The 16,096-nt window shown below is 45.9% G+C and overlaps 1 protein-coding gene across 6 annotated transcripts in view; it reads left to right on the top strand.

Moving 5' to 3' along the window:
* The window catches only part of TSEN54 (tRNA splicing endonuclease subunit 54), a 571,608-nt gene that overhangs the window by 213,835 nt on the left and 341,677 nt on the right, over positions 1-16,096 (top strand). For all 6 annotated transcript variants that reach the window (XM_069654778.1, XM_069654777.1, XM_069654774.1 and 3 more), the window contains one exon: positions 15,323-15,424. In XM_069654778.1, the coding sequence (XP_069510879.1) occupies positions 15,323-15,424 (102 nt within the window). The remainder of the gene's footprint in view (positions 1-15,322; positions 15,425-16,096) is intronic.

The following is a 16,096-nucleotide window of genomic DNA, read 5'->3' as shown; positions in this document are numbered from 1 at the left end:
TATAAGTAGCACACACAGCACCTGTTGGCTTCAGTTCCGTTTTTCTGAGCCAACGATTCGAGAGAATTACGTTGCACTTCGGTTCTTCTGTGAAATCACTAGTTATTTTCGTTTTCGAAAATGTCTTCTTCGCACCATCAATGCCTAAGTCAGGCTTTAAGAAGTGCCAAGACTGTGGATCGAAGATGACGATCACCGCCCCCCACCGCGTATGTTTGCGGTGCCTTGGTTTCGGGCATCGTATCTCCAATTGCGGCTCCTGTCAGGCGATGACCGAAAAGGCTCTCAGGGAGCATAAAGGTAAATTGGCAGTGGGGAGGTTACCTTCGAAGTCTCCTTCGAAGAGTTCAAAAGTGACAGATGAGTCTAGGGATTCCTCTCAACGTAAAAAATCTAAGCAGTCTCGATCGAGAAGTCGATCACGCCATTCTTCTTCTTCGTCGTCTTCGAAGAAGGCCAAGAAACGGCGTCATACGTCACCTTCGACTTCTAGTGATTCCTAGGCTAAGGTAATCGTGTGTCCAATGAAATCGGACTCCCCTGCAAAGTGGGAGGCGTTTAGTACTGAGATGCTTCAGATCTTCGAGAATGCGGCCTCGAGCCCCTCGAAGGACAAGCAAGCAGAAAGCCCATGCCCCTGTCGATCTGCAAAAAGACGACAAAGGGAAGTCAAAGACAAAATCTTCGAAACCGAGCCTTAAGTCGGTACTGCATCGAGGACGAGAAATTATCGAGGGCTTCAACGACTCAGGAACCTAGCCCATCGACGGTTCCTTCGAAGAAGCACAAGAAGTCATTGACGACTTTGCTTACTCCGGCGTCTGAGCTGTCAACACCGGTATCAAAGTCGACGCCGACTAAGGCGATCCCGTCTTCGAAGTCGTTATCGACAATTACTTTGAAATTGTCAAATCCAAGGTGGTACAGGAAGAGATTTTCAAAGTCTTTATCAGTCATCTATGAGGAGGATCAACCTTCTGATGATAACACACCACGATTTGGGCTACAATTCAGCACCCCTAATGTGCCAGAAGAGCTCATTTCTGATGAGTCCAGATTAAAGGATTTATATGCAGGGACGTCATTTCACCAAATTACCAGGGGGAGTGGAAGTGACATCACAGGAGCCTTGACCCCCCTGATGACATCAGAGGAAGTAATGTCATTTGAGCCCACCCCAAAGTGACATCACGGGAAGCAATGGGACACGACCTTTCAGCCCTTGACGAAACAGGAAGTGGCGTCACATAGCATTGTTTCCAAGTACACTACACATTTATTTTACGATATCGCTGTATTGTATTGTATTGTATTGTATTGTATTTTATTTTATATAGCGCCGGTAGCCTGTGGGCATCAGGGCGCTTGCACTTACAATACAGCAACAACAAGACAGACATAAAGTAACAAACACTGCGGCCTATTATGGACCCCAAAACATTGCTTTCCCCAGGCTCTTCATCTGAAGAGGTATGTCTTCAGGTGCTTCCTGAAGGTAAGGTGGTTTACCTCTGACCTCAGCACTTCGGGCAGGCTGTTCCATAATTTGGGGGCCATCACCACGAATGATCTGCCCAAGCCAGATTTCAGCTTGAAGTTAGGGACTGACAGCAGACATTTTCCCTCCGAGCGTAGACTTCTCCTCGGTATGTAGGGCACTAGGCTCTTTTTCAAATATACCGGCGCTGAGCCGTAGAAGCACTTGTGCACCAAGCAGAGGGCCTTGAACTTGATACGCTCTTCAACCCTGAGCCAGTGCAATGATAGTCTATCTGCTGTGGTGTGATCTTTCTTCTTTAAGTTCTTGACAAGCCTGACCGCATTATTCTGGATCACTTGGCAGCTAGATAAGTCCTTAGAAGAGGCCCCCAACAACAGAGCGTTACCATAATCAAGCCGTGATAGAATAATGTCTCTCGCTATCGTGGCCATATTACCTTCATTAAGGAACGGCTTGATAGCTTTCATTAATCTCAGGTAATACGCTGTGTTCTTTTGCAGGTAGCTGGTCTGGGCATGGGAGTCGACCGCAGAGTTGACCATCATACCCAGTGTTTTCACTGTAGGAGCCACCAGAATGGTGGCATTTTTGATTAGAAAAGAATTGTACTCAGGCCCCAAATTTGCCAGCTGGCGGCTGGAACCGAACATCATCAATTCGGTTTTTGAGTCATTCAGGCACATCTAGTTTGCCTGCATCCAGTCGTCTATTGTCATGTAAATCCTGGCGATCAGTTCACTGTCCATAGCGTGGTGTCTGCCCCCCAGTTCCAATATGAGTTGGGTATCGTCCGCGTAATTCGTGAACGACACACCTGCTTCCACCAATAAGCTACACAAAGTGAGCATATATATATTAAATAGCATGGGAGATAAACTAGCGCCTTGGGGAACTCCAAAAAGGATGTCACAGGGATCAGAAAAACTGTTACCCCAGTGGACTCTAGCTTGGCGGTTAGATAGCAATGACAAAAGCCAGTCCAGGGCTCCTTCAGAGCACCCCACGTTTTCTCTAAGTGCCTTGATGAGTAGATGATGGTCCACTAGATCGAAAGCGGCACTAAGATCAAGGAGCATTAACAACCCTAGCTTGTTCTTATCGAGCAAACTCAGCATCCGATTCTGCAGGTCCAGCATGGCTGTCTCAGTACTGTGAGACGCCCTGAAGCCTGACTGTTGCTGGTGCAGGACTTCCTGGATTTCTACAAAATGTTGGAGTTGCTGTGTTGCGACCTTGTCTAGGAGTTTAAGTATGAAGTTCGAGTTAGTTATCGGGCGAAGGTTAGCTGGGTCCTTGGGATCCAAGCCAGCTTTCTTTACAAGCGGTGTGATAGTGACTTTCTTCAGATCTCTAGGGACTATGCCCTCTTGGAAAGATGCATTTACTATTCTCCGAAGGACCGAGGCAAAAATGTCTTTGTGTTGGAGGATGATACTAGGAGGTAGGATGTTTTCTGCACAAGTAGTAGAATTCATATTAATCAGCAGCTCAAGCATATCTGCCTCCGAAATGGGGTCAAATTTGAAAAGCTGTTCTCTGATAATTGCCCTCATTTGTGTTGGTGGCAAATCCTGTTTAGCAGAGGATCTAGCCTTAATAATATTTTGTCTGGCTTTATCCGTTTTGGCTTGAAAAGCATTTAGGACCGTATTGCAATCTGCCTCTGTGGGCATAAAAGGAGGAGTGATGGACGCAGGTTTCTCAATACTCTTCAGAATATTGAAGAGTTTGCTGGTCTTGTTGTCTGCATGCTCTATTTCAGAGTTGAAAAATTCCGCCTTAGCTGTCTTAATTTTGTCCCTATATTCCTTGTCTTTGCTTTTCCATTCATTTTTGCTAACCTCAGATTTATCTATGGACCATTTTCTTTCCAAGGACCGTTTTTCCTTCTTCAGTGAGTGGAGCTCTGGTGTAAACCATGTTTGGCTGTTGTTGTTTTTCCTAGCAAACCTTGTAGTGAGGGGTGCTTCAGACTCCACCAGCTCGAGAAGATGCTTGTTATATTTGTCTAGAAGAGTATCACATGTGTCGTGAACCTGAAAGGAACTCAGTATTTTATCAATGCATGTCTTTAACTGTGGCTTATTTAGCTTTTTGAAATTTCTAGTAGCTATTTTAATATGCGGGTTATACTTATGTGCGTATGAAGGCAATTTTAAGTGAGCCGATATCAGAAAATGATCACTCCAGATACATGGTGTGGTTCTGCAGTCTTGCAGGGATATGTTATATCCACACAACCAATCTAACTGGTTACCCTGAGGGGTAGTGGAATCCTTGTTAAGTACATTAAAATCTAGGTTGTTCAGTGCTTTTTCCAGAGCGATGGCTCCTTTGTCCTTCTTATTCCCTCGCCATAGATTCAGGTCTCCCATGAAGACCGTCGATACGTTAACAGATCTTAGCGTGTTTAGGTATGAACAGAGTTCCAGTGAGAAGTCTGAGACCAGTGCCGGTGGTCTATATATAGCTATTAGATTGAGGCAGTTGTTAGGTGAAAACACCAGTTTCAGGTGCAGAGCTTCACATCCACTGAATCCTAGTTTCACTTTAAAAAGTTTGAGGCTATTTTTTGCAATAATTGCCACCCCCCCCCCTCCCCTGCCCTGCAGTCTGTTGTCAAAGTAAATAGTATAGTCATCTGGTATGGCCTGCTCGCAGGCAGGCCCCACTGGGTCTTTAAGCCAAGTTTCTGTTACACAGAAAATGTCAAAATTGTTGGATCTAATCATGTCTTTGTCTGTCGCGTGTTTAGTTAAGGAGCGTGTATTGAGTAGGCCAATATTAATGTCCAGGAACTTCCCCGAACCCCCCTGTGTTGGTTCAATGTTCGTTTTCCCTTCCATCTCGCTGTGAATGGATCACCATATCTATCATTAATATCAGCATGTATTGGCCCATATTACCAAATTACTGTGAATGCAAGCAGACGTCCAAGGCCAAACGATAATGTTGTATATTATATAGCACTTACGCTTAAGCGCTTCATATAGAACAAATATACATACAATATTACCCAACCTGTGTTGGTACTCATTTATCAACCTCAGCAAGATGAAAGGCTGAGTTGACCTTGCTAGGAGTCGAACCTGCAACCTTCCAATCACACACACATTGCAACAGCAAGCGCTCAACCCACTGAGCTATCTTAACGGCTATAGCTATCACAAAATCAGTCATTCCAGAAACATAGACCCAAATGCTGCTGACAACAGACCAGGAGCGTCAATTTAATTTTAAAAAAAGAAGAAAAAAAAGATAAAACAAGATTCACAGTTTTCATTTTTTTATAGGGGTAGCAAGGGAGACCTCAGGGGTCGCAGACGCGACCCCTGACATCTCCTAAATGATGTCCCTGCTTATATGACAACCTTCTGCCAGGGTTAGGTGCCTCTCCCGAGTTAGCAAACCAGATCCAACTGAACATGCGGACTCCTCATATAGAAAACGAAAGAGTAAGGTTATAGAGTTTTTAGGCTGGAGTAGGCCTACTCTTGCTTTTGAACAAGATGATATGATAGGTTATTTATAATGCGCTTAATATCGAGAGGTTTCCAAGCGCGGACCCGGGGTTCGAACCTGTGTTGCTCTGTGTCGTCTTGCTTCCAAGGCGTGCACGTTGCCGCTGAGCTATCCTCCCGAGTGACAGACATCTTGGACCAGGTTCCCCAGAAAGATCCAATTTTACCTTTTCACACTGCATTACAGAATAAATGTCTATGCAAATTGGGAGACGCCAGAAACTGCTGCTATAGTAAATACAGAAATTGCCAAAAAATACAGATCCTCCAGCAGTGACCCAGAGTATCTGACTAATCAATCAACACCAGAACGTTTGGTGGTTCAGGCTGCTACATCTACCAAGCGGTCAGCATACCCATCCATCCCTCCTAATAGGGATGCTAAGAGAGTGGACGCCTGGGCAAGAAAGGTTTTTACGGCTGGCAGTATGGCATTAAAATCAACAAATGTGACTTGTACTTTGTCAAGGTTTACGTTTACCCTGTGGGACTGCAAAGCTGTGGCGGCTGACCACATCCTGGAAGGACAGGAAAGAGACCGCTCCCTGGCAATCAAGGATGGTAAGGAGGCAATGGGTGAATGTCTCCAGTCAGGTCTGTGTACTACAAACAGCATCAGCAGATCCATGGCAGCTAGCACGGACCTCATTTAGGGGTCGCCAAATGCATGCTGCTGGGCTGTGGCCAGCACCATGTGGCTCTTTACTTCTGGAATGGCTGGCTTTCTGTTCACGCCCCTTAAAAAAAAGAAGAGAAATAAGAACAGGAGTGCCACAAGTCTAACACTTTCAGCACTGACCCTAAATAAGAAAGAATAGGCATACCAAATAATGTGTCTTTCTGGAATTCTATACAATAATTGCTAGACTCATTAAAGGTTTATTTCAGGCACACTTCAGGGGTTGAGTCACTGGTTTAGTCTGTTCTTAAACGCCTCAACTCAGCCTTTCATCCTTCTGAGGTCGATAAACGAGTACCAACACATATTGGGTGTATATTGTTTCTATATAAAGCGCTTAAGCGTAAGTGCTATATAATAACACATCATTATCATTTGGTCATGGACGTCTGCTTGCATTCACAGTAATTTGGTAATATGGGCCCAAACACACTGATCTTAACGATACATATGGCGATCCATTCTTGTATGAAATGTACATCACATTATAGTGATATCGTAACCATATTATTCATAGTGTACAATGCTATGTGATGCCACTTCCTGTTTTGTCAACGGGTGAAAGGTTGTGTTCCATCGCTTCCTGCGATATCACTTCGGGATGGGGTCAAAGGACATCACTTCCTGTGATGTCATCAGGGGGTCAAGGGTCGTGTGATGTCACCCGCTACCCCTGGCATTTTGGGGAAATGACGTCCCTGGCAACTAGCACAGTGTTGCGCAGATTTGTGTGGTTGAGGAAGTCCGGGTTTGCACCAGGTGTGCAAGCTAGACTACTCAACATGCCCTTTGACGGCTCGAGGCTGTTTGGCAGCAAGACAGATGAGAGTGTGGAAAAGCTGCAGACCTCAAAAGCAGCAGCTCTAATCCTTTAGCGCCACTATTAGACAGCCTCAATAACCTTCTTTGGCTCATCTTCCTGGAGGGGTAAGTCCTTTAAATTCTACTCCTCAATTGGAAGAGGAAGTGGACAAGCCGATCAAAGAGGTCAGAGAAGATTCCCTCTTGGTGGACGAGGGAGAGGTGCTAAGCCAAATCCCAGCAGCGGCAGACCACTCTAAGGCCTGGACCCACAAGACCCTGGTGGGGGTCAGACTTACTCAGCATCTGAACGAATGGCGAGACATTACTTCAGATGCTTGAGCACTAGAAACTGTAGCCAAAGAAGGCCTCAGGATCATCCACCGGGGAACAACTCTTTCAAAATTTCCCAGATCTGCTCCTTGTGCAGGACATTTTGGCCCTGCTAGAGAAAGGTGCAATAGAACATGTACCTGTAGTGGAAAGGAACACAGGTTGGTATTGCCCCTACTTTCTGATTCCCAAAAAGGATGGAGGATTGAGACCCATCTTGGATTTAAGAAACTTGAACAAGTTCCTCAGGAAGGACAAGTTCGGGCTGGTTACCCTTTCCCAAACCTTCAAGCTCTCCAACACCAAGACTGGATGGTATTGTTGGACCTTCAGGATGCTTACTTTCATGTGCCTATCCATCCCAAGCACAGAAAGTACCTGAGGTTCGCGGTTGGCGGTTCTCATTATCAGTTTCAAGTTCTGCTATTCAGGCTGACCTCCACCAGAGGGTTTTCCCTAAGTTGATGGTGATGGCGCTGGTTGCAGCAAGTCTCGGGAGAGGGGAATCACGTCTACCATGCACGATTGGCTGATCAGGGCTCGTTCACCCAAGCAAGCCCGGGAACATCTCAGCGTAACCTGCCCCTCGCTCCACAGACTTGGCTTCTCCCTCAATTACAAGAAGTCCCACATGATACCATCTCAAAGACTCCAATTCATTGGAGCAGTCCTGGATGCTTCCTCGGGAAAAGCCTTGCCACCCGAGGTGAGAGCTCAACACATTCTGCAGATGGTTACCAAATTCCAGAGTGGCCAGCATCTCCCGGCCTTCGATTTTTTTTTTTTTTTTTTTTTTTTTTTTTTTTTTTAGGTTGCTCGGTCTCATGGCATCCTGCAATTTCCTGGTGCCAGAGGCTCGGCTGAGAATGAGAACCCTCCAATGGGCTCTCAGGACTCAATGGTCCCAGTTTTCTGGCATAATGTCAGACCAGAAGGTTCCAAGCAGGGTAGAGCCTCTCAGGACCTTCTGTGGTGGGCTTGCAAGGACATCATTCTCAACGGAGAATCTTTTTGGCAGCCATGGCCAGAGATAACGGTAGTGACAGACACCTCCCTCACAAGGTGGGGGGAGCCCACGCCAACGATCTGACAGTCGGCAGTCTTTGGTATCCATGGGAGTCCAAACTACATATCAACCTTTTGGAGCGGAGGGCAATTAGACTAGCACTGAAGGCCTTTCTGCTCTCTGCACGGGGGAAAGAATGTCCTGATCGTGACGGATAACACAGTGGCCGTGTACCACCTCAACAAGAGAGGCAATGCAGCTCTGGTTCTGGGCAATTCAAGAAGGAATCTTCCTGTCGGCAGTTCACCCAGCCGGAGAGGAGAACCCAGCAGCGGATGCTCTGAGCAGGCAGAACACAGTCTCCCACGAGTGGGAACTAGCTCAGGAAGTCGTTCACAAGATCCTCACCCTTTGGGGAACCCCTTAAGTGGATCTGTTCGCGACCATTGTGAACCAGAAATGCAAACTGTTTTGCTCCAGGGAATTTCCACCAAGAGGAGCTCTAGGGGCCGCGTTTGTGGTGAACTGGGAGTTTCCACTCCTGTACGCGTTTCCTCTAGTCCCTGTCATTCTTCACATGATCAGGAGGTTGAGAAAGTTCAGGAAAACCATGATCCCAATTGCTCCAGATTGGGCCAGGACGACGTGGTAGCCCAACCTTCTGGACATGTCCATCTGCCCTCCAATGCTTCTTCCACAAAGAGAGGATCTTCTCTCGCAAGAGCAAGGTCGAGTTCTCCATCCAGAAGTCGGGACACTCGGCCTTCACGCATGGTTTCTGAAAGGCTGAGAAATGAGAATTGGGGCCTTTCCGGATGACGTAATGGAGATTTTGGTTTTAGCCAGAAGGCCAGCAACACAATCTTTGTACCGCTGCCGTTGGAACAAGTCCAGCATCTGGTGCAGGGATAAGAATGTGGACCCCTTTCTATGTGACATACCTATGGTGCTTTGTCTTTTTATTACATTTGGCAAATCTGGGGCTCCAGATTGGAAAAATTAAAGGTTACCTGGCGGCACCATCTAGGAGGATTCATATTTCAAGATCCCTCTGATTGTTCAATTCCTAAAAGGCCTTACTAATGTATTTCCACCAGTTCATTCAATGTCCCTGTATGGGATCTCAATCTGGTGTTTTTTGTCATGCATTCCTTTTGAACCTCTACACTCATGCTCATTAAGAGTTTTGACATTAAAAACTGTTTTGCTTATTGCAATGTCAGCCCGCAGGGTAAGCAAGTTGCAGGTCCTGTCCTGTAAGCCTCCTCATACAATTTTCCATAAAGACAATGTTATTCTCAAGGTGAAACCTTCTTTCTTACTGAAAGGTAGTCTCCGACTTCCACTTGTTGCAAAAATTACTTTACCAACCTTCTATCCACCTCCCCATACGGGGAAGGAGGAGGAAAGATTACATAGACTGGATCAAAAAAGGGCTCTCAGTTTTTATATATCCAGAATGGCTAAATTTCGCCAAAATGACCAATTCCTTGGCTACACTGGCTCCAAATTGGGTGTAGCTGTTACTAAACATATTCAGATGGATTATCCTGGCTATTGGTGAATGTTTCAGATTAGCGGAGGCATGGCAATCTCTGCTGCTCTTCAATGAGGTGTCCCGATCAAAGACATTTGTTCAGCAGCCACTTGGTCGTCTATTCATACTTTTGTCAGACATTACTGTCTAGACTCATCTTCCAGTCAGGGGGGACAATTTGCAAAAGCAGTCCTTCATTCGATCCATGATTAGAACAAACATTTTAATTTGTACTCTCACCACCAAATTATTATTGCTTTGTGAGTCTATTATAAGATGAGGAATACGTCGGAGGACACAATCCATTCGAAGAACAAGTTACTTACCCCTGGTAACGTTCCTTCGATTGGATGTTCCTCCCACGTATTAGTCATCACCCCTCCCAGCCTACCCTGCTGTACAATTTACGTGTTCTTACACATTGGGCTTTCTGTTAGGAATTACCAGGCGTACCATATACTCTTTAGGAGGGGGGGTAGAACTGAAGCCAACGGGCACTGCGTATGCTACTTATACTGATGTCGAACGGAGGCCCTCGAGGGACATTGACTTGACGAGATGGCACACAGCGCCCTCTGTCGAAAACAAATTCCAAAGCAGCTGAAGCTGGAGAGATAATTATCATAAGATGAGGAATACAGGGCGTGGCTTGAAGCGCCAGCGATGTGGACGCTTCTCCATTAGCCTCCGTGTGAAGCCCAGAGGGTTTGTATGTAAGCTACAGGTCCCAGTCAGCGTTTTTGCCCCAAAAATATTGGTAGCAGAAGGGGAACCCAAGCGTCGGCAACGGGGTGAAAAGCGGAATACTGAAGTTGCACAGGAGCAGAGATATCTCCCGCAAAGTGCTCCCACCGGACCCGCAAAAGGGATTGCTCAAAATGGGCACCATAATTCCAGCCGTTGCGGGGCCCAAGACCCGCTCCCCTGTCCGTGGTGGAACGAGGGGGCTGCACGGAGCGCAGCGCCACAGGCAGCAAACATGTAGATCGAGGCGCACCCTCCCTCCCCCACACTGAAGAGCAGCTAGAGAGACTAGGAGACCCTGCACCTGTTGGCGGCCCCGAGGTCTGAAGAGTGCCGGATCCGCTAAGCTGGGACCACGAGGGGAAACTCTCCTTCTGGGCCTCCGGCCTCCCCTCCCATAACCGAGACACTGCTTAGCCCAGCTGAGGGAAGCCTATGTAAGAAACTGTGATTGTCGAAGTGGTCAGGCGGAAGTGTGAGTGAAACCCTTTGGCCCAGTCGAAAGTCTTCAATCTAAAAGTGAGTGTACAAAAGCTGAACTGTGAACTCCCAAATAACCAGATCCGAACCAGACTGATGGAGATTTGGTAGAGCTTTCGATTAGCAAGATCCGAGCCCGATTGAGGGAGATCTACTTTGACATTGTGCGATCTAGTGTGTGTTGTGAACTAAGGCAGGCTCGAATCCGGATTGAGGGAAGCCTGTTTTTTTAACTGTGTTTGAGAAAAGACCCGTATTCGGGTGAAGGAAACCTGAGGGGGCGATTGGAGGCAGACCCGAAGGATGTGTACCCAAAAGCCACAGTGTCTCTCTTAAGCAACAGTGTGTCCTTCACCTACTTTTTTCCATCAAATCTGATACCCTGTGCTTTAAACGTGGGGAAGGGAGTGTTATACCATTCTCTGAAAGCCATTTCTGATATTTCTTTTTCAAACACTGTTTTCATTTGGGATTATCCCTGTTCACATTTATTGTAATAGAGTGAGGGCAGGCATTAGGTTTTCTAGTTCTAATATTATGATTTTGACTGACACGACTAGGACCGTTTTATTTATTATTTGATGATCGAGATTACTCCCATCTTAGATATAGGACTAGATAGGCGTTTATTATACCCTTGTTGAAGTTCATTAAACACCCTTGAACTGTGGTCACTTGTGTCTATCTTACTGTTATACCATGCCTTCCTTACACTATATTGACGGATGTAGTTCCTCCTCCATGCTGGAATATAAAAGTGATCTCCCTATCCCAAAATCTCTAAGGGGTCCAAGTTAACAACTCCACTGTCTGCGGTAACCCTTGCTTTTTCCTGCCAGCAGCATTTAGAAATATAATTCATATCGTGGTTCCTTAATTTCCCAACAAACTCATATGGAGCTGCAACAGCCTTTGCTTTTATTGCCTTTACGCTCAGCTCTAAATCTTTGGCTGCCAACTAGGTAATTTTCTTGATGCCCAGAAGAGGCCTCCAGGAATTCCTTTAATCACTTCCAACAGGTGAAAGTGAGAGTCCCCCAAAATGCATTTAAAACTCCCCAATAAGGGTCAATGATGGACACACCCCATGTGGGAATGAGACCAAGACCAAGTGCGGGTGAAGTAAAAAGTATAAGTTTATCTAAACAAATATAGGGCAAGCAGAGAACTCTGCAAACTCCGAGAGCACTCTGCCAAACATCAGCAAACATTCACATTTTGTTACAAAACCACGTCACCTATGACGTGGGAGCTAGGGGATACATGAATCAATGAGATTGGGCAGTGGAGAAGGGCACCTATGGATGCATAGGTGCAGAACGTCCGGATTGGTGAGGCTCCTTGAAGGGTCATGATGATGCGAGCATTTCAGCTGGACTTGTCAGGGTGGAGCTCCGGTCGGATGAGGGTTCGATCGATACATCGTCCCTAATCTAACATTTGCCCTTGCGGTCACACATGCTTAATGGTGATTCATGATGCCCTGTGAATCTTATAAACCGTTAACCTAACATCACAAAGAAAATAAGACATAACTCTAAGTGCAAATATTTTATCATCACAGGTTGTACTATACACTATGTGGGCTGCTACATGGGTTCAGGTGGCTTATCGGGGGGCACATTCCAGGGATGCATCTATCACGTTCTCTTCGTTAAATCTAGCAGAGGGACATCTTTATAGTATGTTAGTATAAGAGTAAATCTATGGCCACCATGGTCAATCAGGGTGGGGGTAGACTGGACTGCTCTCTAGTCAGAGGGCACATGGTATACATCAGAGAAGCGGTGAGGGGTTACAATCATTCACATCGTTGGTAGAGCCCAGGCTTGATGTCCCAGCTAGGCTAGAGGGGGGTGAAAGGTGGGGGCTTGGCATGCGGCGCTGCAGGAGAAGGGAGAGAGAGCGAACCTTGCAGCTTGCTGGGTCGTATCTTATTCATTATTCAGGGGGCACACATGGAGCATACAAAAAATGAGGTAGAAATAGGTTAGTGTATGGATGGGTAAATTGACAAGGTGTGTGCTGTTCCACGCATAACATGAGGTATACGATTCAATGCTTAAGTTATAAAAACGGATACAAGAGAGAACGCTTTATATACATTTGCCACATATCACGGTAAACTATACATATTGTGATATTAATAGAATATATATTGGGAATCGCACATATTTAGAAAGTCATTGAGTATATGTTAATGTTAAAACATGGCCTGTCCATAACAACGATCAATACTACTTGATCGGGGGTGCAGGGGCTAAAGCACACAACTCATGGTGATGTGTGCGATCAGGGATGGGTGAGGGTCACCTTATTTCATTATATACATTTTGATCTTGTGGCGTGTGACAACAAAAGTGAATTTGTATTCCTCTCAAGAAGGATTAGCTGCATGGGTGAAACAGGGTGGCACACGGGCTTGGCATACGTGTCTGGCACTTCAAACAGGGGAACAGAGTTGGGGGGGGGGGGGGTTATCCAGCATGGTGTCATAAATGTGGGGTCTGCAAAGGGACAGAACAGGTTTTATGGAGATCTCTTGTTTTTCTCAAACCCCAGCTTCGGCCTGCTCATCTGTAGGTCAATGATGTACTGCGGAAGGTGGAAGATAGTGTTTGTCGTGTAGCTTATTCTCGCCTAGTCTCCCGTGGGAACAGGCATCCGCCGAGGGGAGGAGGGCGAGGGAAGTAACTTGCTCGCTGTGCGCGAACAGGAGGTGAGAGCTGCAGCCCTGCAGGCTGATTGTGCTAGTGAGGCCTAAGTTGTTATATTTAAAAATGGAGTCTAGAAGTGTCACAAAATGGAGTCTGATACCCTTTCCCTGGATGCGCATTACAGCTACATGTGTCGTCCCGCAGTCCTCCCGCATCCCTGGCCATAGGTGCACGGGTGGCTGCTGGACGAATCACAATCTGAATGCATGTGGGAATGGAGGGGAGAGGGGGCCATGAAGACCTTTCCTCCCATACACAGGCTAAAATCCACACTACACTAGATCTCTGGGCCATATACTGCCATAGGAGTTGCCTTCATGTCATACACCTGCAGGCTAGCTTTGGCCCTGTGGCCCCACCACACAATCCCTTCAAGAATATTATCAGAGCAGAGCTTATATACATCCCAATAGCTCACATATTTTGAACATGAGGTTTCCATTTAACGGTTTGGTTAATGTGAGTCCCAGGTAGGTCTAACTAGCCCCATTTTCAAATATACTTTGACTAAAAAAAAATGTTTTCCTCTTACTACCAAGGGCCATAACATTTCGTTTTAGTTTATTGTAAGGGAATTAGAACTACAATATTCCTCCAATTTATTCAGTTGCATCTGTAGCCAGACTATACACACATAAGATTCAGTTCACAGTACGCTCCCTTAATTTCGGGGTAAAACACTGGCATCTGGCAAGCCAGTAAGCAAGTTGATGGCGTTAAGTGCTAAAAAGCAAGGCTGCTCAAATGCATCCCTGCTTCATCTCGTTCTGGCTCTCACCTTTTGCAGATTACTCATTCCGAGCGCTAATCCTCACTCTGCGCCAGGTATTTATTTGTTATATGCGCCCTGGACCCAGAAGTATCAAGGCGCTAGATTACATACAGTGAGGCATAGGTAGTCACAGTACAGTTAACAGTAGTTACATAGGTAATCATGCATATTTGTTAAAGTGTGGTTTTGACTTGTTTGCGAAATGCAAGGTAGGAAGGTTCGTTCCTGATGGTTGTAGGGAGCGAGTTCCATAGTGTGGGTGCGATGACAGTGAAGCAGGAGCCACCTGATAGTTTTCTGTTGAATCTAGGTGTAGTAAGTGAGATGGAGGCAGATGAGCGTAAGGTTCGTAGATTGGGTTTCTTGGAGATGCGCTGCGTGAGATGGGGGTGGGGAGGCTGTGTTGAAGAGGCAGTGGTGGGTGGTGGAGAATATTTTAAAGTCAATGCGTGCTTTTATGGGAAGCCAGAGGGCTTCGCGTCTGATTTGGGAGATGTGCTCTGAGCGTTTGAGGCCCCAAACTGCTCTGAGGGCTTTGTTCTGTGTGAGTTGTAGTTTGAGATTCTTGTTGGAGTTGCCTGCTAGGATGGCATTGCGGTAGTCAAGGGCTTTGTTCTGTGTGAGTTGTAGTTTATTGAGATTCTTGTTGGAGTTGCCTGCTAGGATGGCATTGCGGTAGTCAAGTTTGCTACCGACTGTTGCTCGAGCAAGAGTGAGGCAGTTGCTAGGGGTGAGGAATTATCTGGAGAGATTGAGGAGTTTGGTCCAGTATGCAGCAGAGGAGGTAAATGCTTTCACGTGTTTGTTCAGGTTGAGTTCTGCATCTAGGTAGACTCTTAGTGTTTTCACATGAGGGGAGACGGGGATGCTGTTTCCGTCGATGATGAAGGCAGAGTAGGCAGGATCAAGATGTTTGAGGTGGTGGGGGATCCGACAATGAGTAGATGATCTGATCTGGTAAGGAACAGTTGTACTGTTCCATTCACAAACCTTGTATGCAAATCTGTCTTGCCCTTTGTTTCGCTGGTTTTGTTTTTTGTGTGTCTTCCTTTTGTTGTCGCTTTGCATACTCCTGAAGATGTCTCCTTATGTCTAGCTGTAGTTACTTCGATATTCATGATGATCTTGCCTTACGTTTGTTCCCTTGATTTCCTTTCAGTAGTTCCCTTGCTTTTCTTTGATTATCACTTTGTGTTCTCTTGATATCCTTTTGCTTTTTCAATCTCTGCAGCACTGTCCTGTCTCCCTACGAGAGGCAGCTGAACATGGAGTGCAGTCGTCACAAGTCTGGTGGAAACAGGCGTCGCAAGCGGAAGCGCAGCCCCAGTCCTGGGTGAGTGTCGGCTAGAGAGGTTTGGAGATAGTCTAGAGGAGGGCTTTTTGGAGGGTGGGAGAATACTGTTCCTAAAATAAGGAGATTTTTTCTCTTCAACCGCTCGCTCACTAATGCATGACATCTGAATTAAGGACCTAAAAATAAATAGGGTGTGTGAGATCTGGAGGGGACCAGGACAACTCCCACACGTATGTTATTAATCCTATTGAGGAACAGCTATGAAATGCCAGGGTGGCACAGGGTCCATGCGAACTTGGCTGCCACAGAGACTGGCTACTTTCAGGTGCTGTTAAGAAATAGCCTTGTATGATTTATATATCGTAAAGTCCTAACCTGTGAATCTATGTATATTGAGAAATGCTATCCTGAATATTTACACTTTTAGTTAATCTTATACTTAGTTTGTGTGTATTTTCCTATTGCGTTTGTCTTCTATCTATTATAACAATGTTTTACAGGCTTTGCTTCGAGACTTTCTTTGGGCCCCTTTTTTCGTTGTGTACAAGTGTTCAAGATATGTCCTCTGATAGAATGCCAACATATTCTGTTGTCTAAATCAGGTGGTTTGCCAAATCAAGTGCTTTAACTTGTGTATTTTTGTGTGGTTGGTTCTCAATTACCCATTTTGAAAGTGCAAACAATGTCTGAAACCATATATTCTATGAAGGG

The sequence above is a fragment of the Ambystoma mexicanum genome, chromosome 3q (assembly GCF_040938575.1).
Source record: "Ambystoma mexicanum isolate Mex_15411 chromosome 3q, UKY_AmexF1_1, whole genome shotgun sequence".
Taxonomy (NCBI): Eukaryota; Metazoa; Chordata; class Amphibia; order Caudata; family Ambystomatidae; genus Ambystoma; species Ambystoma mexicanum.
Note: the sequence above shows the minus strand (reverse complement) of the source record. Positions and strands in the feature narration are given on the sequence as shown.